The sequence below is a fragment of the Staurois parvus genome, unplaced genomic scaffold (genome assembly GCF_062004578.1).
Source record: "Staurois parvus isolate SC_StPar_1 unplaced genomic scaffold, SC_StPar_1.0 ptg000874l, whole genome shotgun sequence".
Classification (NCBI taxonomy): Eukaryota; Metazoa; Chordata; class Amphibia; order Anura; family Ranidae; genus Staurois; species Staurois parvus.
The window spans coordinates 1557374-1581001 of record NW_028318670.1 but is presented as its reverse complement, the minus strand read 5'-3'; the positions used below and the strand labels follow the sequence as shown (position 1 = coordinate 1581001).

At 43.8% G+C, this 23628-nt stretch overlaps 1 protein-coding gene across 1 annotated transcript in view; it reads right to left on the bottom strand.

Annotated features, from left to right (window-relative positions):
• Positions 1-23578, bottom strand: part of LOC149443179 (uncharacterized) — a 43395-nt gene extending 19817 nt beyond the window's left edge. Inside the window, exons 1-9 of the mRNA XM_089655805.1 lie at positions 23368-23578; positions 23054-23278; positions 22663-22971; positions 22388-22588; positions 22097-22232; positions 21108-21833; positions 13276-13373; positions 3602-3737; positions 2389-3353 (exon numbers count right to left, since the gene is read on the bottom strand). Coding sequence (XP_089511931.1) covers positions 2389-3353; positions 3602-3737; positions 13276-13373; positions 21108-21833; positions 22097-22232; positions 22388-22588; positions 22663-22971; positions 23054-23212 — 2730 coding nt within the window. The 5' untranslated portion in view covers positions 23213-23278; positions 23368-23578. The remainder of the gene's footprint in view (positions 1-2388; positions 3354-3601; positions 3738-13275; positions 13374-21107; positions 21834-22096; positions 22233-22387; positions 22589-22662; positions 22972-23053; positions 23279-23367) is intronic.
• Positions 23579-23628: the final 50 nt, after the last annotated feature.

The window sequence follows — 23628 nt, the reverse complement described above, 5'->3', positions numbered from 1 at the left end:
TAATTAACCCGACCCAGTAACAATCGCTCAGGCTGACGGCACATCGATCCGTTGTCCATTAGCTGGAAAATTGTTGTGCAGGGTGCCGCTGGGTGTGGGTGGCATTGTTACGCACGTCACATCGCAGTTTTAGATCGGCCAGTCCTTCGGTCATGAGTTTGTTGAGAAGGTCTGGGGCCTGACGCCGCGGTCGTGACATATTGGACGTCGTGATCGTGAGATTGTCGCATGTTGGTGGCGGCGATCTTGCGATCCGTGACATGGGGATGTTTCTCATACTACGGTGTTGGGCCTATTTATCGCATACCAGGGATCATGGATCAGTTTGAATACATCAGAATACTTGAAGAGGTCATGCTGCCATATGCTGCAGAGGAAATGCCCTTGAAATGGGTGTTCCAACAAGACAACGACCCCAAACACACCAGTAAACGTGCAACATCTTGGTTCCAGACCAACAAGATTGACGTTATGGAGTGGCCAGCCCATTCCCCGGATCTTAATCCAATAGAAAACTTGTGGGGTGACATCAAAAATGCAGTTTCTGAGGCAAAACCAAGAAATAGAGAAGAACTGTGGAATGTAGTCCAATCATCCTGGGCTGGAATACCTGTTCACAGGTGCCAGAAGTTGGTTGACTCCATGCAACACAGATGTACAGCAGTTCTCAGAAACAGTGCTTATACAACTAAATATTAATTAAGTGATTCAAAGGAAAGCAAAATCTTCAAACATTTTTCAGATTATATAGTGAATGTTTGAGTTTGTAAAGAAGAATACAAACACTGCTATTTTTTTGAACAGTCTAATATTCACTTTTCTTCAATTTTTTTAGAGGAACAACACAAATTTGATCTATTTTTCTTCATGTTTTGATTTGGAATAGAATGTGTAGTGTTCCCAATGCATTTGTGTGTATGGAAATAAAAGCTATTAGAAGGATTTTCAGCTTTATTCACTTTTTTCAACACGCTGCTATTATTTTGAACACAACTGTATATGGAGAAATGGAAAGGAGAACTAGGACTAAGGATAGAGGAAGAAACACAAAAAAAGATTTATAAGTGAACACACGGTAATATAAGTATGAAGACATAGAGATGAACTATAAATGTTTGGCGAGGTGGTACATGACACCAAATATAACACACAGACAGAATAGGGATAAATCACCCTTATGTTGGAGGGGGTGTGGGGAACAGGGCACAATGGGTCACATTTGGTGGGATTGTTGTAAAATCCAAAAATATTGGGAAGAAATAATTCACCAGATACAGGAAATAACTGGGATAAAAATATCAAAGGTCCCCGGGATATGTCTTTTTCATGGAACAGAACTAACGGTTGAAAAATATAAAAAGTCTGGATTATTGAATTATATTAACGCAGCAAAAAGTTTGATTCCTAAATTTTTTTTGGGGGGGGGACAAGAAGCACCAAAAGCAACGGATTGGATTAAAAAGGTAGATCAGATATATAGAATGGAGGAACTATATCATATAGATGAGGATACAATGGAGTGGTTTTGTGAAAAATGGAAAAAATGGGAGGAGTTTAAGAAGGTTAAATTAATTGAAAGCATATAGGAATGGAAGGAAACCCCAGGACTATAAAAAGAGAGGGGAAGGACACTGAGTGGAGGGGTGGGGAGGGTGAGGGGTGGGAAGAGGACGTGTGGAGTGGGGAAGGGAGGGGGGGTTTATATTTTGGGACGATTCTCCAATCTTCTATTGTCATATTTTGGTGATCCTGTGTGAATTGTAGCCTCCGTTTCCTGTTCTTAGCTGACAGGATTGGCACCCAGTGTGATCTTCTGCTGCTGTAGCCCATCTGCTTCAAGGTTGGACGTGTTGTACGTTCAGATATGGTATTCTGCATACCTTGGGTGTAACAAGGGGTTATTGGAGTTCCTGTTGCCTTTCTATCATCTAGAACCAGTCTGCTCAATCTACTCTGACCTCAACAAGGCATTTTCCTCCACACAACTGCCACTCACTGGCTATTTTCTCTTTTTCGGACCATTCTCTGTAACCCCTAGAGATGGTTGTGTGGGAAAATCCCAAGAGATCAGCAGTTTTTTAAATACTCAGACCAGCCCGTCTGGCATCAACAACCATGCCACATTCAAAGTCACTTAAATCCCCTTTCTTTCCCATTCTGAGGCTCGGCTTGAACTTCAGCAAGTCGTCTTCACCACGTCTAGATGCCTAAATGCATTGAGTTGCTGCCACGTGATTGGCTGATTAGCAATTTGTGTTACCAAGCAATTAATCAGGTGGACCTAATAAAGTGGCCAGTGAGTGTAGATCAAAGTTTTGTTGGCTTTATCCCAAATGTCCTCCATAGCCAGAGAACGACTTATGGAGAAGGTCAATATTAATTGTGGACAGAAGCCCCTATTGTGTGAGACCTCTGATGTTTAACAAGATCTTTATTATGCATATAACATTTCCCGCACTCTGGACAGGCATACGGCTTCTCCCCCGTGTGAGATCTCTGATGTCTGGAAAGACTGAACTTCTCTGAAAAACATTTCCCGCATTCAGGGCAGGAATACAGCTTCTCCCCCGTGTGAGATCTTTGATGCTTAACCAGGTCTGATTTATTTGAACAACGTTTCCCGCACTCGGGGCAGGAATACGGCCTCTCCCCCGTGTGAGATCTCTGATGTATAACAAGTTTTGCTTTCTGTGTATAACATTTCCCGCACTCGGGGCAGGAATACGGCTTCTCCCCCGTGTGAGACTTGTGATGCGTGTCAAGATGGAACTTCAGTGAAAAACATTTCCCACACTCAGGGCAGGAATACGGCTTCTCCCCTGTGTGAGATCTTTGATGTCTAACAAGGTCTGATTTCTGTGTATAACATTTCCCGCACTCAGTGCAGGAATACGGCTTCTCCCCTGTGTGAGACTGCTGATGTATGTAAAGATGGAACTTCTGTAAAAAACATTTCCCGCACTCAGGGCAGGAATACGGTTTTTCGCCCGTGTGTAAACTCCGATGTCTGGAAAGAGTGGACTTACGTGAAAAAAAATTCCCGCACTCAGGACAGGAATACGGCTTTCCACCCATGTGAGATTTCTGATGTACAGTAAGGCTTAATTCAGAGCTAAAACATTTCCCACACTCAGGACAGGGAAACGTCTTCTCCCCCTGAATCCCATCCCCCACAGTACGAGGGTGCTCAGAGTCAGAGGGACTCCATGGTCTCTCCACCCTGGGAAGTCCACCATCCATAGTGGAACTCATTGTCTTTTCTCCGGCACAATCTCCTGGGATGTCCTCATCTTCCATTTTACAACCTGGAGATAAAGTGAGACGATCCTTTGAGGGTTTCTCCATGGCGGGTCCTGGAAAAATAGAAAAACATCATCAATAGATAGGAGAGGGTTAGTTCACTTCCATCAAGATTCCATCTGGATCAGGGAGACAGGAGGGAACAGATGTTCTCTGTGGATGTCCCAACCAGCTGGGACTCCTCCCCTCTTCAAAGGGCCTTTGGTCCTACCAGATCACTTCTACATTTACACCACCTTGTCAAAGGGGACTGGGGGGGTGGTAACAGAGCAGAGATAAGAGAAGAATATATTCTGGTCACCTGTGCTGATCTCTGTAGGAGTGTCCTCCTCTATGAATGTCCTCCTCATTCCAGCCTCCTCCATATATTGCTGATCATCCCTCACATACGTCTCTTCTACTTCACCCTCAACTTTCATGTTCATCAGATCTTCACCCTAAACCAACAGAATGGCAGAAAATAACATCTGTAACATAGAAGGATTTATGATGTGAGATCACATAGAACATCTCATCTTGTAGAGTCCACACATCGTCTCCACATGTCAGAGTGTTCCATCACTTTATGTTCCCGACCCTCAACTCCACCTACCTGATGATGGTGAGGGATGGTGTGACCTTCCTGTGTGGAATCCCAGGAATACAGAGGACGGGGACATCTCTCTGGTGGGTTCCCATGACTGGATCCACCTACCTGATGATGGTGAGGGATGGTGTGACCTTCCTGTGTGGAATCCCGGGAATACAGAGGACGGGGACATCTCTCTGGTGGGTTCCTGGTATTAGGTGGCTCCAACATATTATCCTTAAAGATATTCTTTTGTCCTTCAAAGAGGTCCTTCACCACTCCATCCTCATCATCCTCCTCTTTTATCTCTTCTTTAACATAAATTTTAGACACAATTGGATTTCCACTCTGAATATAGAATAAAAATGACATCAATGGTAACAATGCAGATAATGTACAGATCCTAATGATACTATCAGTGATTGTTCCTCATCTACCTGATGATTGTGAGGGATGGTGTGACCTTCCTGTGTGGAATCCCGGGAATACAGAGGACAGGGACGTCTCTCTGGTGGGTTTTTCTTATTTGGAGGCTCCATCATATCCTTGTGTCCATCTGAAAGTTTCTCTATCACTCCATCCTCCTCATCCTCCTCCTTAATCTCTTCTTTAACATCAGTATTATCATCCCCGAGGATTCCACTCTGAATATACAGTTGCAAGAAAAAGTATGTGAACCCCTTGGGATTACATGGAGTTTTGCATGAATTGGGCATAAAATGTGCTCTGAACATCATCTAAGTCACAACAATAGAAGAACACAGTCTGCTGAACATAATACTACACAAACATTAGATGTTGCCATGGTTTAATTGCACATAACATGTAAACATTCACAGTGCAGGGAGGAAAAAGTATGTGAACCTTTGGACTTAATAACTGGTTGACCCTCCTTTGGCAGCAATAACCTCAACCAAACGTTTCCTGTAGTTGCAGATCAGACCTGCACAACGATCCGGAGTCATTTTGGACCCCTCCTCTTCATAAAACTGTTTCAGTGTAGCAATATTCTTGGGATGTCTGGTGTGAATCGCTTTCTTAAGGTCATGTCACAGCATTTCAATCGGGTTGAGGTCAGGACTCTCACTGGGCCACTCCAGAAGGCGTATTCTGTGCTGTTGCAGCCATTGTTTTGTTGAATTACTTGTATGCTTTGGGTCATTGTCCTGTTGCATCACCCATCCTCTGCGGAGCTTCAGTTGGCGGACAGATGGTCGTACGTTTTCCTGCAAAATGTCTTGATAAACTCTGGAATTCATTTTCCCATCAATGACAACAATCCGTCCAGGCCCTGAGGCAGCAAAGCAGCCCCAAACCATGATGCTCCCTCCGCCATGTTTTACAGTGGGGATGAGGTTTTGATGTTGGTGTGCTGTGCCTTTTTTCTCCACACACAGTGTTGTGTGTTCTTCCCAAACAACTCAATCTTGGTTTCATCTGTCCACAGTATATTTTTCCAGTAGTGCTGTGGAACATCCAGGTGCTCTTCTGCAAACTTCAAACGTGCTGCAATATTCTTTTTGGACAGCAATGGCTTCCTCCGTGGTGTCCTCCCATGTACTCCATTCTTGTTTAATGTTTTCCTTATTGTAGATGTGTCAACAAAAATGTTAGCATGTGCCAGAGATTTCTGTAGGTCTTTAGCTGACACTCTGGGATTCTTCTTTACCTCATGCAGCATTCTGTGCTGTGCTCTTGCAGTCATTTTTACAGGATGACCACGTCTAGGGAGAGTATCAACAGTGCTAAACTTTCTCCATTTGTAGACAGTCTGTCTTACCGTGGACACATGAACATCAAGGCTTTTGGAGATACTTTTGTAACCCTTTCCAGCTTCATGCAAGTCAACAATTCTTGATTGTAGGACTTCTGAGAGCTCTTTTCTGCGAGGCATGGTTCACATCAGACAGTGCTTCTTGAAACCAGTAAACCCAAAACAGGTGTGTGTTTTTTAAGGGCAGGACAGCTGTCAGCAACACATCCAATATCATCACACTGATTGGAGTCAAGGTTGGCTCACTCCTGGCTCCAATTAGCTCTGGGAGAAGTCATTAAGCTAGGGCCTCACATACTTTTTCCTCCCTGTACTGTGAATGTTTACATGTTATGTGCAATTAAACCATGGCAACATCTAATGTTTGTGTAGTATTATGTTCAGCAGACTGTGTTCTTCTATTGTTGTGACTTAGATGACGTTCAGAGCACATTTTATGCCCAATTCATGCAAAACTCCATGTAATCCCAAGGGGTTCACATACTTTTTCTTGCAACTGTATAATAAAACATTCATTGTAACAAACATGCTGTGTATAAATCAGAACTACCAATAATTGTTCCTCATCTACCTGATGATGGTGAGGGATGGTGTGACCTTCCTGTGTGGAAATACAAATACTATCTTTTCGATGCTCCCTCTACCACCCCCAACAGTGCAACAACATATATCAGCAAATGTCCACATATGAGTCCATATATAGTGCTTTTCAATATATAGTGCTTTTTCAAACGTTGAGGACTATTCCACTTTGCTGATTATTCAATCCAGGAACCTCAAATCAGGATACCTCAAAAGAAATAAACTCAATATAGTGCATTATCATTACAACAGAGAAAAACACTTGTGAAAACTAAAAGTGATTCCTCCTAAACTCCCACCCGTGACAAATCAGCACTCCAAAAAAGTGATTTAGTGCAACACTCCACAACCAGTGTCACCATCCAAATAGACTAAATACCATTACCCTCTCATGGAAAATCACATGCATCCAAATGAAATAGTGCCCTCTTTCTTGTGATATAGAATACCATTACCCTCTTCCAATGCAGACCAAGCAAAAACTCCTTCAAGGCAGTCCAAAGATTCCCCCTCTCCGGAAGCTTCCTACTGCTTCCAATTCACCTTCCCCGTTCCTCAAAGGGGGCAGACAATACAAGACTCAGTAGAGTATATAAAAAGGATTTCACAAATTTATTCACAGCTTACATAGAGACCGCCAGCGTCCATCCTCTCCCACAGTCCATATAGCTGAACTCCAGAATTCAAGATGGCCGTGCCGCTCCTTCCGGTTTGAAAAAATGTATTGTTACGTCCGTACGTTCTGACGCGTTTCGTCACTTCCGACTTTTTCACAAGGGTTCCGGACGTCTAATGTGCGGCTCCTCTTATCCTACTCTCAGCACTGGCAAAGAGAGCGAGCCTCCATCTTAACTAATGGCAACAGCCACCACTTCCTATGCCTTCTAGATACGGCTTTAATATACGGAAAGGCGGACTACAATCGTATTTAATACATCTAAAACCAATTCTAAATAAAAACATACACTTATTTTCCCAATAAAATACTTCTATAGATAACTATACTCTAGTTATCTAAAAACGATCATATGAATATAGGGAATATATCCACCAACCCTCCTACTCCCCCTATTGTTCAAGAATATTACAGCAACAAATTATCACATCCTACTAACCACTCATAACTTCCATTAATAATGATATTAACATTAACATAAATATATATATCAATCTAAATACCAATTACCCTTATTGCTTCCATATTATCACTCACAAACTGAAATCCTATACTAAAATATTAATATATTAAGGTCTGCTTACTAAAATGAAACCCCTACATGGACTAAAATTAGAATATATATATATATATATATATATATACAGTCATGGCCGAAATTGTTGGCACCCTTGATATTTCTCCAGGAAATCATGTATTTCTCACGAAACGTATTGCATTAACACATGTTTTGCTATACACATGTTTATTCCCTTTGTGTGTATTGGGACAAAACAAAAAAAGGGAGGAAAGAAAGCAAATTCGACATAATGTCACACAAACCTCCAAAAATGGGCTGGACAAAAGTATTGGCACCCTTTCACAACTGCGGATAAATAAGAATGTTACAAGCATGTGATGCTCCTGTAAACTCACCTGGGGCAAGTAACAGGTGTGGGCAATATAGAAATCACACCTGAAAGCAGATAAAAAGGAGAGACGTTCACTTAACCTTTGCATTGTGTGTCTGTCTGTGCCACACTAAGCATGGACAACAGAAAGAGGAGACGAGAACTGTCTGAGGACCTGAGAACCAAAATTGTGGCAAAATATCAACAATCTCAAGGTTACAAGTCCATCTCCAGAGAACTAGATTTGCCTTTGTCCACAGTGCGCAACATTATCAAGAAGTTTGCAACCCATGGCACTGTAGCTAATCTCCCTGGTCGTGGACGGATGAGGAAAATTGATGAAAGATTGCAACGCAGAATAGTCCGGATGGTGGATAAGCAGCCCCAAACATGTTCCAAAGACATTCAAGCTGTCCTGCAGGCTCAGGGAGCATCAGTGTCAGCGCGAACTATCCGTCGACATTTAAATGAAATGAAACGCTATGGCAGGAGACCCAGGAGGACCCCACTGCTGACACAGAGACATAAAAAAGCAAGACTACAGTTTGCCAAAATGTACTTGAGTAAGCCAAAAGCCTTCTGGGAAAACGTCTTGTGGACAGATGAGACCAAGATAGAGCTTTTCGGTAAAGCACATCATTCTACTGTTTACCGAAAACGGAATGAGGCCTACAAAGAACAAAACACAGTACCTACGGTAAAATATGGTGGAGGTTCAATGATGTTTTGGGGTTGTTTTGCTGCCTCTGGCACTGGGTGCCTTGACTGTGTGCAAGGCATCATGAAATCTGAGGATTACCAAAGGATTTTGGGTCGCACTGTAGGGCCCAGTGTCAGAAAGCTGGGTTTGCGTCCAAGATCCTGGGTCTTCCAGCAGGACAATGACCCCAAACATACGTCAAAAAGCACTCAGAAATGGATGGCAAAGAAGCGCTGGAGAGTTCTGAAGTGGCCAGCAATGAGCCCAGATCTAAATCCCATTGAACACCTGTGGAGAGATCTTAAAATTGCTGTTGGGAAAAGGTGTCCTTCCAATAAGAGAGACCTGGAGCTGTTTGCAAAGGAAGAGTGGTCCAAAATTCCGGGTGAGAGGTGTCAGAAGCTTATTGATGGTTATAGGAAGCGACTGATTTCAGTTATGTTTTCCAAAGGGTGTGCAACCAAATATTAAGTTAAGGGTGCCAATACTTTTGTCCAGCCCATTTTTGGGGTTTTGTGTGACATTATGTCATATTTGCTTTTCTGCCTCTGTTTTATATTTGTTCCAATACATACAAAGGGAATAAACATGTGTATAGCAAAACATGTGTTAATGCAATACCTTTTTTGTGTGAAATACTTGATTTTCAGGAAAAATATCAAGGGTGCCAACAATTTCGGCCATGACTGTATATATATATATATAATTCCCTCTCACCAAATAAAATATGATATGGACACAAAGCAGTATAAGATTATGGACCCAAAGAAGTTTAAAATTCTTATATACCCCATACAATAAAAAATTATCCAAAAATATATATAATATTGTCTCCTGCAGCTCCAATTTCAGCCAACCTCCCTAACGATATTAAAAATCAGAAATAAAACAATTAAGATCCAGTTCTATATTCAAACCTCTAGGTTTTAAAGTGCGTAATTGATAGATCCAAAATGTTTCATTCCGAGAGAGCATCTGAATTCTATTCCCCCCTCTCCAATGAGATTCTACCATGTCAATCCCACAAAACTTCAATCCACTAGGGTCAGAATTATGGAATTCTTTAAAATGTCTGGCCACGTTGTGATTACTTTTCCCTTTAGCGATATTTCCTACATGTTCTTTCAATCTTTCAGATAGGGCCCTTTTTGTCCTGCCTATATATTGCAATTTACAAGGACATTCTAACAGGTAGGTAACATATTTAGTACCGCATGTAATAAATTTTTCTACTTCAAATCTTTCCCCTGTGTTATATGACATAAAGTCCGCAATCTTTCTGTCTTTAATATTCGTGGTTTTGCATATCTTGCACTTTTTACATGGGAAAAACCCTGTCAAATTGAACAGCCTCATTTTATTCTTATTAGGAGGTGAGATGACCCCTTTCACTAAACTATTCCTTAAATTATTATTTTTCCTGTAGATAAAAGGTGGTCTACTTGGAAGAAGGGAACCTAATGTGACATCTTTTTTTAAAATCGGCCAATATCTATTAAAAATCTTTTCTACCTCTCTATACTGACAATTAAAACGAGAGATAAAAGCATATTCAACTTTTTTATTTTCCTCTTTTGCTTTATTTTCTTTTTTGATCTTCCCCTCCCCCAAATAATTTTTACTCATTTGAAACCTAATCTTCTCTAATTTTATAGGCTCATAACCTTTCTGTATGAAACGTTCTTTAATAATATTCGATTGTGTGATGTAATCCTCCAGTCTCGAACAATTCCTCATGATCCTCGAGAACTGACCTTTGGGGATTCCCTCAATCCATTGAGGGTGATGACAGCTATTTGAAGGGATAAATCCATTCCTATCTGTCTCTTTAAAAAAAGTTTTAAAATATATTCTATTATTATATTTAAAGATATTAAGATCTAAAAAGTTGGCCGATTGTTCACAAATATTCTGAGTAAATCCCAATCCAAATTCATTTTTTCCAATAAAATCTAAAAATCTTTCCAAATTTTCCACCGTTCCCTCCCAAACCACCAAGATGTCATCAATGAACCTTTTCCAAATCTTTAATCCCTCCCAATGTCTTCCATAAATTTCCTTCCATTCCCACCTAGCCAAAAAGATATTCGCCAGGCTGGGCGCGAACTTCGCGCCCATTGCAACACCCCTTATCTGTTCATAGAAATCTCCTTGATGCCAAAAATAATTTCTTCCCATACTAAATTCTAAAAGCTGCAAGATCAATTTTCTTTGTTTTCTATGTAGATTCGTATATTTTTGTAAACCCCATTTAATAGCTGTAATTCCGTCATTATGCTTTATACTAGTGTATAATGAATTCACATCAATAGTAATAAAGATGGTCTCCTCTGATACCTCCATTCCTTCCAAAAGGTTGATCACATCCTGGCTATCTTTCAGGTATGAGGGCATATTTTTAACTATTGGCTGTAAGAAAAAAATCGACGTACTGCCCTATCCTTGAATGAATGGAGTCAATGCCATTTATAATGGGTCTTCCTGGGGGGTTTTTAAGGCTCTTATGTATTTTAGGCAATATGTACATAAAAGGTGTTTTACAATATGTGGGGATAAGATATCTCGCTTCTTTTTCATTTAAGATTTTATCTTCCTTGGCTTTATTTATTATTTTATGGAGCTGCTTTTTATATAAATTAATAGGATTTTTTGCTATTTTCTTATACGTTTCTGTATCACTTAAAATTTCCCTCATCTCCTCCTCATAACTGCTTCGATCCAAAATAACAACCCCTCCACCCTTATCCGCTGGTCTAATCACTATATTGTTTTTCTTCTTTAGTGACATAAGGCCCTGATGGAACAATTCTTCCTCTCTAAATTTTCGAAAGCTCAATCCATATAGATCCTCAACCACCATTTGTTTAAAGACCTCCAAATTCTGATTTTTCGAATTAGTCGGATTGAAGGTGGATTTATTCCTCAAATCACTATGCACAAACGATGATCTACTAATATGATTAGCGGATAGGGATGGGCCTGGTAGCGACGCAAAGTATTTCTTAATATTTAGTTTTCTAATAAATCTATTTACATCAATATATGTTTCAAACTTATTTAGATTTGCCTTCGGAGCGAACTTTAAGCCATTATCCAATACCTTAATTTCATTTTCAGTCAGCGGATGGGAACTTAAATTGTAAATCCCTTCTCCTAAGTTTCTTTCCTTTTCCTTTTGTTTTCGCTCTCTTTCCCCTTTTCCATATTTCCCGGATTCCTCTCTCCCTCTTCCCAATTTTGGGGAACATGTCCCTCCCAATTGTCCCTGTAATTGTTTGGAGGATGTCTTGGTCCTCCTTTCCCCCAATAGGGTGGACAATTGAATGGTCTCTGAGGGGGTGGGGGTGGGGGCGGGAAGTTGAGTGGTCTCTGAGGAGGTGGACCCCAGGGTGGATGACCTCTGTACCCACTTTGAACATTTCCCAAATTTCCATTTCCCATATTTCTATTATACCTAGGACTATAGTACTCCCCATTCCATCCTTCAAAAGGTTGGAATCTATTAAAAACTGGGACATTATACATTTGCCTAGAAGGACTCCCACCTTTATGGTTACTTCTTCCATGATTTTTTAATGGAGATCTATATTCTCTCTGTTTACCTTTATACGGTGGGGAACCTTTTTTGGTAACACCCCCCAACGGGCGGATATCCTTATTCCCTGCTGTATCCCCCATATGTGAAGAAGCAGGAGAGGATTCAGTTGAAACACACTGTCCCATCTTAACATCCTGCCATTTATATACCTTCTGACACTGGAAATCTCCCATGTCTCTAACAAATTTCTTATGTTTTTTCTTTTTAATCTCACCATCTTTTTTATTCAATTGTTCATGCAGAATTTTCATTAAGTCATTGTATTCCTTTCTTTCTTTATATACTTCCACTTTTTTCTTTAATTCCCCTAATTTGGATTCTACTGCCCCCAACTTTCTTTTCTTCCTCTCAATTAGTAAATATATCAATTGTTTTTCACATGTATGAAGAAAATCTTTCCACTCTGCCATAGAGGCCTCATCAAATAAACCATCATTCGGTCCTATCTCCCATCTAAGCCTTCGGGGAACAATCCCCTCCGAAATATAGTTTTCGAAGGTCACTATATCCCACCAGAGTTGGAGCTTTTTTTCCATTACATGGCCTACTTTTTTCACCAATATTTCTAAATTTTCATCCAAAACAGATTGTGTAGTGGTGAACACTTCTTCCAAATTTACTTTCCTGTTTTCCATAAAATTAAATATTTCCATTTTACTTTATAATTACTCAAAACCAAATAAATATAAATAAATATAAAAAATAAATATAAAATACCCTGCCCTAGAGTGACCAACACCCCCTGGTGTTTAAATATAGATATAATACAAACTCTAAATATCCCTACGAAAAGTATCACTCTCACCCTTGAAAGTGTAAACAAAATACAAATACTATCTTTTCGATGCTCCCTCTACCACCCCCAACAGTGCAACAACATATATCAGCAAATGTCCACATATGAGTCCATATATAGTGCTTTTCAATATATAGTGCTTTTTCAAACGTTGAGGACTATTCCACTTTGCTGATTATTCAATCCAGGAACCTCAAATCAGGATACCTCAAAAGAAATAAACTCAATATAGTGCATTATCATTACAACAGAGAAAAACACTCGTGAAAACTAAAAGTGATTCCTCCTAAACTCCCACCCGTGACAAATCAGCACTCCAAAAAAGTGATTTAGTGCAACACTCCACAACCAGTGTCACCATCCAAATAGACTAAATACTGGATCTATCTACCTGATGATGGTGAGGGATGGTGTGATCTTCCTGTGTGGAATCCCGGGAATACAGAGGACGGGGACATCTCTCTGGTGGGTTCCCATGACTGGATCCATCTACCTGATGATGGTGAGGGATGGTGTGACCTTCCTGTGTGGAATCCCGGGAATACAGAGGACGGGGACATCTCTCTGGTGGGTTCCCATGACTGGATCCATCTGTAGGAAACACACACACTGACTGAATCCATTGTTTCTATGTGTTTATCAGATGATGGGGGATCTAGGTGGATCCTCCGTACTGCTCTCTCCTTTCCAATAAAGTCTCCTCTTACCCGGTGATGTGAGGGGCGGCTGATTGTCCATCATGACGTCCTTGTAGAGGTCCTTGTGTCCTTCTAAATACTCCCACTCCTCCATGGACTGGAATGGCTGGTACATGTTCTTCAGATGGGTTGCTTTTCGATAAATGACCTTTTCACCTTATCAGTCCTTCCTAATGTATAATATAACTTTTATTAGTTGCTTGTGGATGGGGTTGGTGGGTACATTGTAGATGTAGATTTGGGTATGTCTATATTCTAAAAGTTTTGTTTGAGATGAAAAGATCTATTCCTCTATTATATAAACATTATATTACCAAAAGTATTGGCCCCGCCCTCCAAATTATGTGATTCAGGTATTTCAATCCCCTCCATATCATGTGATTCAGGTGTTTCAATTCCCTCCATATCAAGTGATTCAGGTGTTCCAATCCCCTCCATATCATGTGATTCAGGTGTTCCAATCCCCTCCATGGAATCAGGTGTATACAATCAAGCCCCTAGGCATGCAGACTGCTTCTACAAACATTGGTGAAAGAATGGGTCACTCTCAGGAGCTCAGTGACTCCAAGCGTGGTCCCGTGATAGGTGGCCACCTGGGCAATAAGTCCATCCGTGACATTTCCTGGCTACTAAAGACCTCCAAACTTGGTTTGGCCTTCAGATGAGCCCAACAACAGTGTGTAGAGAGCTTCATGGAATGGGTTTCCATGGCCGAGCAGCAGCATCCAAGCCTTCCATCACCAAGTGCAATGCAAAGTGTTGGATACCGTGGTGTAAAGCACGCCGCCACTGGACTCTAGAGCAGAGGAGTGACCAATCACGCTTCCCTGATGGACATGTCTGGTTTGGCAGTTGCCATTTTAACGGTACTTGCTTGACTGCATTGTGCCAAGTGTAAAGTTTGGTGGGTTTGGTGGGGGGGGGGGGAGGATTATGGTGTGGGGTTGTTCCTCAGGGGTTGGGCTTGGCCCCCTAGTTCCAGTGAAGGGAACTCTTAAGGTGACATTTTGTACAATTTCATGCTCCCAACTTTGTGGGAAGAGTTTGGGGATGGCCCCTCCTGTTCCAACATGACTGCACACCAGTGCACAAAGCAAGGTCCATAAAGACATGAAGGAGCCAGTTTGGGGTGGAGGAACCTGACTGGCCTGCACAGAGTCCTGACCTCGACCCCATAGAACCCCTTTGGGATGAATTAGAGCGGAGACTGCGAGCCAGGCCTCCTCCCCCGACATCAGTGCCTGACCTGACAAATGTGTTTCTGGAAGAATGGTCCAACCTTCCCATAGACACCCTCCTAAACCTTGTGGACGGCCTTCCCAGAAGAGTTGAAGCTGTTATAGCTGCAAAGGGCGGGGCCAACTCAATATTGAACCCTACGGACTAAGACTGGGTGGCCATTAAAGGTCATGTGTGTGGGAAGGGCGGAGCCAACTCAATATTGAACCCTACGGACTAAGACTGGGAGACCATTAATGGTTATGTGCGTGGAAAGGCAGGCCGACCAATATTTGGGGCAATATAGCATCACTGCAACGATGGAGGAAGAGGACAAAATGTGACAATGGAGGACGGAAGCGACGATGGAGGAAGAGGACGGAAGCGACGATGGAGGAAGAGGACGGACGGGACGGTGGAGGAAGAGGACGGACGCGACGGTGGAGGAAGAGGACGGACGCGACGGTGGAGGAAGAGGACGGACGCGACGGTGGAGGAAGAGGACGGAAGCGACGGTGGAGGAAGAGGACGGAAGCGATGGTGGAGGAAGAGGACGGAAGCGACGGTGGAGGAAGAGGACGGAAGCGACGGAAGCGACGGTGGAGGAAGAGGATGGAAGCGACGGTGGAGGAAGAGGACGGACGCGACGGTAGAGGAAGAGGACGGAAGCGACGGTGGAGGAAGAGGACGGAAGCGACGGTGGAGGAAGAGGACGGAAGCGACGGTAGAGGACGGAAGCGACGGTGGAGGAAGAGGACGGAAGCGACGGTAGAGGACGGAAGCGACGGTGGAGGAAGAGGACGGAAGCGACGGTGGAGGAAGAGGACGGACGCGACGATGGAGGAAGAGGAGGGACGCGACGATGGAGGAAGAGGACAGATGTGGCGATGGAGGAAGAGGACAGATGCGACGATGGAGGAAGAGGACGGATGCGACGATGGAGGAAGAGGACGGATGCGACGATGGAGGAAGAGGACAGATGTGGCGATGGAGGAAGAGGATGGACGCAACGATGGAGGAAGAGGACGGACGCCACGGTGGAGGAAGAGGACGGACGCGACGGTGGAGGAAGAGGACGGATGCGACGATGGAGGAAGAGGACGGATGCGACGATGGAGGAAGAGGACAGATGTGGCGATGGAGGAAGAGGACGGACGCGATGGAGGAAGAGGACAGATGTGGCGATGGAGGAAGAGGACGGACGCAACGGTGGAGGAAGAGGACGGACGCGATGATGGAGGAAGAGGACGGACGTGACAGTGGAGGATGGACATGACGGGGGGTTACTAGGTGTAAATATAAAATAATATCTTATTACCTCCTCTACTGCCACTTCCAGCAATGTCTCCTCTCTACTTCCTATTTATAGCTTACATCACTTCCTGTTTTCCATAGAGACTTCCTGTCTGGGTAGAAGTGAGATTCCCACCTTGTGGACCTCAGAGGAACTGCAGCCCCGAGAACCGTCTGGTAGTGTGATCCCGGCCTTGTGCTGGGTGTGTATGGACTGTATGTCCTCATAGAGGGGTCACCTCCACTCCCACCAAGGGGGACAGAAATATATTCCTGAGCGGGATGAGTGGAGGGATTTTGGAACCTTTGGTTTTGCAGCAAAACTGATTATGAATTTAATGGTGATTTGTCACAACGAGTCTCTGCGTAGGAGACATTTGCTCAATGAAACATAACTATCTTGATGAAAACCTTCCCATGCAGTTTTGTAAGATCTTTGATGTTCATATTCATCCAAAGAAGGCTCAGGTGGTGGAACAGTTAACGTTGGTCTCCTCACCATCTGCATGCAGTCCACATCTACTGCTTTGGAGCAGCCATAACGAACAGGTTGGGGCATCATACCCCAGGACATATGGAACATGGAGTCATCCCTCCTCTTTCAGCGTGTTCCACCTCTAGGATGTGCTGGTGGAAGATTAGCCATGTAAAAGAGGGAGAATACAGCAGAGGGCCAGCGTCCCGGTTGCAGGGCAAATATTTGGAGATGGAATTTCAAGGATCTTCTGAGAACCCCATGATAGGGGCATTTCCATATTTCCAGTCATGGCTGCCCAAAAAGACCTGACATTTCTTTCTAGAAACAGCGAGTGTGGGAAAAAATCCTGACTACTCCAGTATCTTAGCAGGTGGGATGATAGGGCTTTACAGGTGAAGCAGCAGGTGAGACAACATCAATGGGGATGGAAGACCACCCAACAGCTGCAGTAAAGGGGCACTGGTGCACTTACGTATAGGAGGTCACCCATAAACCCATGAGTGAGACCTTCAATAACTACCATCCTGAGGGCCTTTTTTTCTCCAGCCAGAGGACACATATTTTCCCCCTTCATGATCAGGCCATTTTTGCTATTCAGCACTGCGCTACTTATAGTAGCTATAGGAGCCCAGCATTTTGAAAAGAAAAGCAGTTCCACTCTTGCACATTGCAACAGCTACAAGAAGTACGATGGCCACAACACAGGAAGAACAGTCGCCTATATTGTACAGGCACCCCGTGGCAAGGCACCAGACATCAGAAGGAGATACACTATATTGCTAAAAGTATTGGTCGGCCGGCCTTCCCACGCACATGACCTTTAATGGCCCTCCAGTCTTAGTCCGTAGGGTTCAATATTGAGTTGGCCCCACCCTTTCCACACACATGACCTTTAATAGCCTCCCAGTCTTAGTCCGTAGGGTTCAATATTGAGTTGGCCCTGCCCTTTCCACACACATGACCTTTAATGGCCTCCCAGTCTTAGTCTGTAGGGTTCAATATTGAGTTGGCCCCGCCCTTTCCACGCACATGACCTTTAATGGCCTCCCAGTCTTAGTCTGTAGGGTTCAATATTGAGTTGGCCCTTCCCTTCCCACGCACATGACCTTTAATGGCCTCCCAGTCTTAGTCTGTAGGGTTCAATATTGAGTTGGCCCCGCCCTTTGCAGCTATAACAGCTTCAACTCTTCTGGGAAGGCCGTCCACAAGGTTTAGGAGGGTGTCTATGGGAAGGTTGGACCATTCTTCCAGAAGCACATTTGTCAGGTCAGTCACTGATGTCGGGGGAGGAGGCCTGGCTTGCAGTCTCCGCTCTAATTCATCAAAGGTGTTCTATGGGGTTGAGGTCAGGACTCTGTGCAGGCCAGTCAAGTTCCTCCACCCCAAACTGACTCCTCCATGTCTTTATGGACCTTGCTTTGTGCACTGGTGCGCAGTCATGTTGGAACAGGAAGGGGCTATCCCCAAACTCTTCCCACAAAGTTGGGAGCATGAAATTGTCCAAAATGTTGCCGTAAGAGTTCTCTTCACTGGAACTAGGGGGCCAAGCCCAACCCCTGAAAAACACCCCCAAACCATAATCCCCCCTCCACCAAACTTTACACTTGGCACAATGCAGTCAGGAAAGTACCATTCTCCTGGCAACCGCCAAACCCAGACACATCCATCGGATTGCCAGACACGGAGGCGTGATTGGTCACTCCAGAGAACACGTCTCCTCTGCTCTAGAGTCTAGTGGCGGCATGCTTTACACCACGATATCCGACGCTTTGCATTGCACTTGGTGATGGAAGGCTTGGATGCAGCTGCTCGGCCATGGAAACCCATTCCATGAAGCTCTCTACACACTGTTGTTGGGCTCATCTGAAGGCCACACCAAGTCTGGAGGTCTTTAGCTATTGACTTCTGCGCACTGTGTGCTTCAGCATGCACTGACCCCGCCCTGTCATGTGACGTGGCCTACCACTTGGTGGCTGAGTTGCTGTTGTTCCCAGTTGCTTCCACTTTGTTATAATCCCACTAACAGTTGAGTGTGGAATATTTAGTAGCCAGGAAATGTCAAGGATGGACTTATTGCACAGGTGGCCACTTATCACGGGACCACGCTTGGAGTCACTGAGCTCCTGAGAGCGATCCATTCTTTCACCAATGTTTGTAGAAGCAGTCTGCATGCCTAGGGGCATGATTGTATACACCTGTGTCCATGGAGGGGATTGGAACACCTGAATCACATGGTATGGAGGGGATTGGAACACCTGAATCACATGATATGGAGGGGATTGGAACTCCTGAATTACATGATATGGAGGGGATTGGAACACCTGAATCACATGATATGGAGGGGATTGGAACACCTGAATCACATGATTGGGAGGGCGGGGCCAATACGTTTGTATGTCAGGGTTGCATCAAAGAGACAGCCTATGAGTGAAAACTCCTCAGTGGAAACTTTCATAAGCTGTAAAGATGATGTAAAGCTTGGAACAGGAAGCAATGGTGGCATAAAAAAAAAAAAAAAAAAGCTCCGCCTTGTACAAGTTCTGTTTATTGTTAAAATGTATACCAAATCACACCAAACTTTATAAATAAGATCAGGTCAGACATAGAGGTCTCATGGAGGGTAGTCACTATTACAAGTCATAAAAATCTGTATTATTATATTTGCATTTTTATCAAGTAAATGTGAAATGTTATATCTGAAAAATATCATATTTTCCAATTTCAAGCAACAGGTGGCACCCTCCAAGCACATGAAGCTGCCTGTACAGGCTGATAACTACTGCACTGAAATGACCAGTCTTGTTGTGTAGTCTGATCTCCACTTCTCTTCATCCACAAGCAATATCTAGCTCCTCTCTCTCCATGATGTCCTCCATGGAAGCTTCTGCTGAAGGTCAGGGGAGATCAGACTACACTGCTAGAGGGACCCAACCAGCAGTGAACCCCCCCCCCTTCTCTCTCACCATGATGTCCTCCATGGAAGCTTCTGCTGAAGGTCAGGGGAGATCAGACTACACTTCTAGATTCTACTGAAGATTCTACTCTTCATTCCCTTTGATAATGTGCTCTTGCCACGAAACGCGTTAGGGATAAGGATACCTCTCCTACCACTTGTTACCCACATGGTCCATGCATCTGACCATCGGCCATCTTTTTGGATTCTGTGAATCAGCTTTTCTGGATATCATTATGTAAGTGTGCTACTTGGTCTTTAGCAATCTCTTGAATAAAAATTACTACACTATCAAGATTTCTCTCTTTTGGGTCTTATTGCTGAGTCCCTAAGGTGATCTCCTGATATGAAAGCACACCACCCCTGGCGAAAGACGATATAAGGCAAATTCGTGTTACTGTAAGGAGGCGTACTCCCCCTGGTGGTAGGAGACGGCATGATTGATGCAAAGGTGTTCCTGAGGTCCCTTCGCTGATGATCTTTTGGCTGTGACCAGGAGTAGGTCATTATACTCCAATGCGCTTTTTCTTGCGCTATCTGGTTAGTGCGTTTTGCAGCTATTCTCCTATCACGGAAGTCACGAATTTGATTGGCACACGGATGTACTTCTAATGACTCTAACATCCCTATCACTATATGCACTTTGTTTGGTCGGATGAATCATTAATACTTACCCGTCCATTGTTTACATTAATTTGTACGTTTAATTTAGTGCATGTTATACCTTCAATGTATTTCTTTTAATTCTGATGTGCACACGCCAATTCTTTTTACTACATGCTCAAGCGCTGCATTTTTGCTGTTTTTATTTTCTATGAGGAGGTTATACGAGGTTTACCTTCATGCTAGCAGCTTGAATCCCTCAGACCAAGCGCTCGTCTTTTACCCCATTTTACACTTCCAGAGGGACCCAACCAGCAGTGACCCCCCGCCCCCTTCTCTCTCACCATGATGTTCTCCATAGAAGCTTCTGCTGAAGGTCAGGGGAGATCAGACTACACTGCTAGAGGGACCCAACCAACAGTGACCCCCCCCCCCTTCTCTCTCCTAGCAGAGGAAGCCAGACACAACTTTGAAGTCTTTAGTGATCTCTGATCTTATAAAGTGTTTCTTCCATGATAAAGATCAGAGGAGCGCTCAGCCACGTTTTCTGAGGTGTATATGAAGGTGTGCTTCTTCCCAGTGTGAGATCTCTGATGTACGGCAACATATCATCCATATAAAAGACATTTCCCACACTCAGGACACTAAGACAGCTCGAGGGTGGTGTGGGTTCTCTGATGTTTGGGAAGACAAGACTTCTGTAAAAAAAACATTTCCCGCACTCAAAGCAGAACACAGATTCTCCTCCATGTGAGATCTTTGATTCACAACCAGGTCGGATTTATGTAGAAAATGGTTCCAGGACTCAGGACAAGCATTTGGCTTCTAGTTCATGTGCAGTCTCTGATGTCTAGAAAGACTTGGCTTATCTGAAAAACATTTCCCACACACAGGGCAAGAATATGGCCTCTCCCCTGTGTGCGATCTCTGATGTTTAAGAAGGTCTGATTTGTGCATATAACATTTCCCGCACTCAAGACATGAATGTGGCCTCTCCCCCGTGTGAGATCGTTGATGTTTAACAAGGTCTGATTTATGCATGTAACATTTCCCACACTGGAGACAGGCATATGGCTTCTCACCAGCGTGAGATTTCTGATGTCTGGAAAGAATAGGCTTATCTGAAAAACATTTCCCGCACTCAGGACAAGAATACGGCTTCTCCCCCGTGTGAGATCTTTGATGTATAACAAGGACTGATTTCTGTGTATAACATTTTCCGCACTCGGGGCAGGCATACGGCTTCTCCCCCGTGTGCAATCGCTGATGTCTGTTAAGATGGGTCCTCTGCGAAAAAAATTTCCCGCACTCAGGACAGTCATAGGGTTTTTCCCCTGTGTGCAGTCTCTGATGTTTGGAAAGATTGGACTTCTGTGAAAAGCATTTCCCGCACTCAGGACAGGAATACGGTTTCTCTCCCATGTGTAATCTCAGATGTCTGGATAGATTGAACGCATGTGAAAAAAGTTTTCCACACTCAGGACATGAAAATTTCTCCTCCCCCATAATTCCGGCCCCATCCCCTACAGTACGAGGGTGCTCAGAGTCAGAGGGATTCCATGGTCTCTCCACACTGGGAAGTCCACCATCCATAGTGGAGCTCATTGTCTTTTCTCCGGCACAATCTCCTGGGATGTCCTCATCTTCCATTTTACAACCTGGAGATAAAGTGAGACGATCCTTTGAGGGTTTCTCCATGGCGGGTCCTGGAAAAATAGAAAAACATCATCAATAGATAGGAGAGGGTTAGTTCACTTCCATCAAGATTAAATCTGGATCAGGGAGATAGGAGGGAGCAGATGTTCTCTGTGGATGTCCCAACCAGCTGGGACCTCTTCAAAGGGCCTTTGGTCCTCCCAGATCACTTCTACATTTACACCGCCTTGTCAGAGGAGCAGGAACCAATGGGGGCTGGGGGGGGGGGGGGCGGTAACAGAGCAGAGATAAGAGAAGAACATATTCTGGTCACCTGTGCTGATCTCTGTAGGAGTGTCCTCCTCTATGAATGTCCTCCTCATTCCAGCCTCCTCCGTATATTGCTGATCATCCCTCACATACGTCTCTTCTACTTCACCCTCAACTTTCATGTTCATCAGATCTTCACCCTAAACCAACAGAATGGCAGAAAATAACATCTGTAACATAGAAGGATTTATGATGTGAGATCACATAGAACATCTCATCTTGTAGAGTCCACACATCGTCTCCACATGTCAGAGTGTTCCATCACTTTATGTTCCCGACCCTCAGCTCCACGTACCTGATGATGGTGAGGGATGGTGTGACCTTCCTGTGTGGAATCCCGGGAATACAGAGGACGGGGACATCTCTCTGGTGGTTTCCTGGTATTAGGTGGCCCCATCACATCCTTCTGTTCTTCTAAAAAATCCATCTCACTATACTCATCCTCCTCTTTATACTCTTCTTTAACAATAATATTATAATCACCAAAACTTCCACTCTGAATATAAAATAAAACATTCATTGTAACAAACATGCTGTGTATAAATCTACCAATAATTGTTCCTCATCTACCTGATGATGGTGAGGGATGGTGTGACCTTCCTGTGTGGAGTCCTGGGAATACAGAGGACGGGGACATCTCTCTGGTGGGTTCCCATGACTGGATCCATCTACCGGATTATGGTGAGGGATGGTGTGACCTTCCTGTGTGGAATCCCAGGAATACAGAGGATGGGGACATCTCTCTGGTGGGTTCCTGGTATTAGGTGGCTCCACCATATCCTTGTGTTCTTCTGAAAGCTCCTCCATCACTCCATACTCCTCATCCTCCTCTTTAAACTCTTCCTTTACAACAATATTATCATCCCCGAGGATTCCACTCTGAATATAAAATAAAATAGTCATTGTAACTTAAAAGCTTGTGTATGAAAAACTTAACTTCCAATAATTGTCAATCATCTACCTGATGATGGTGAGGGATGGTGTGACCTTCCTGTGTGGAATCCCGGGAATACAGAGGGCGGGGACATCTCTCTGGTGGGTTCCTGTAGCTGGATGACTCCACCATGGTGTCCTGGTACAGATCTTTGTGGACTCCTTCTGGAATCTCTGACTTCTCCATCCCCCCATCCTCCTCCTCTTTTATCTCTTCTTTAACATCAATTTTAGACACAATTAGGTTTCCACTCTGAATATAGAATAAAAATGACATCAATGGTAACAATGCAGATAATGTACAGATCCTAATGATACTATCAGTGATTGTTCCTCATCTACCTGATAATGGTGAGGGATGGTGTGACCTTCCTGTGTGGAATCCCGGGAATACAGAGGACGGGGACATCTCTCTGGTGGGTTCCCATGACTGGATCCATCTACCTGATGATGGTGAGGGATGGTGTGACCTTCCTGTGTGGAATCCCAGGAATACAGAGGACGGGGACATCTCCCTGGTGGGTTCCCATAACTGGATCCATCTGTAGGAAACACACACACTGACTGAATCCATTGTTTCTATGTGTTTATCAGATGATGGGG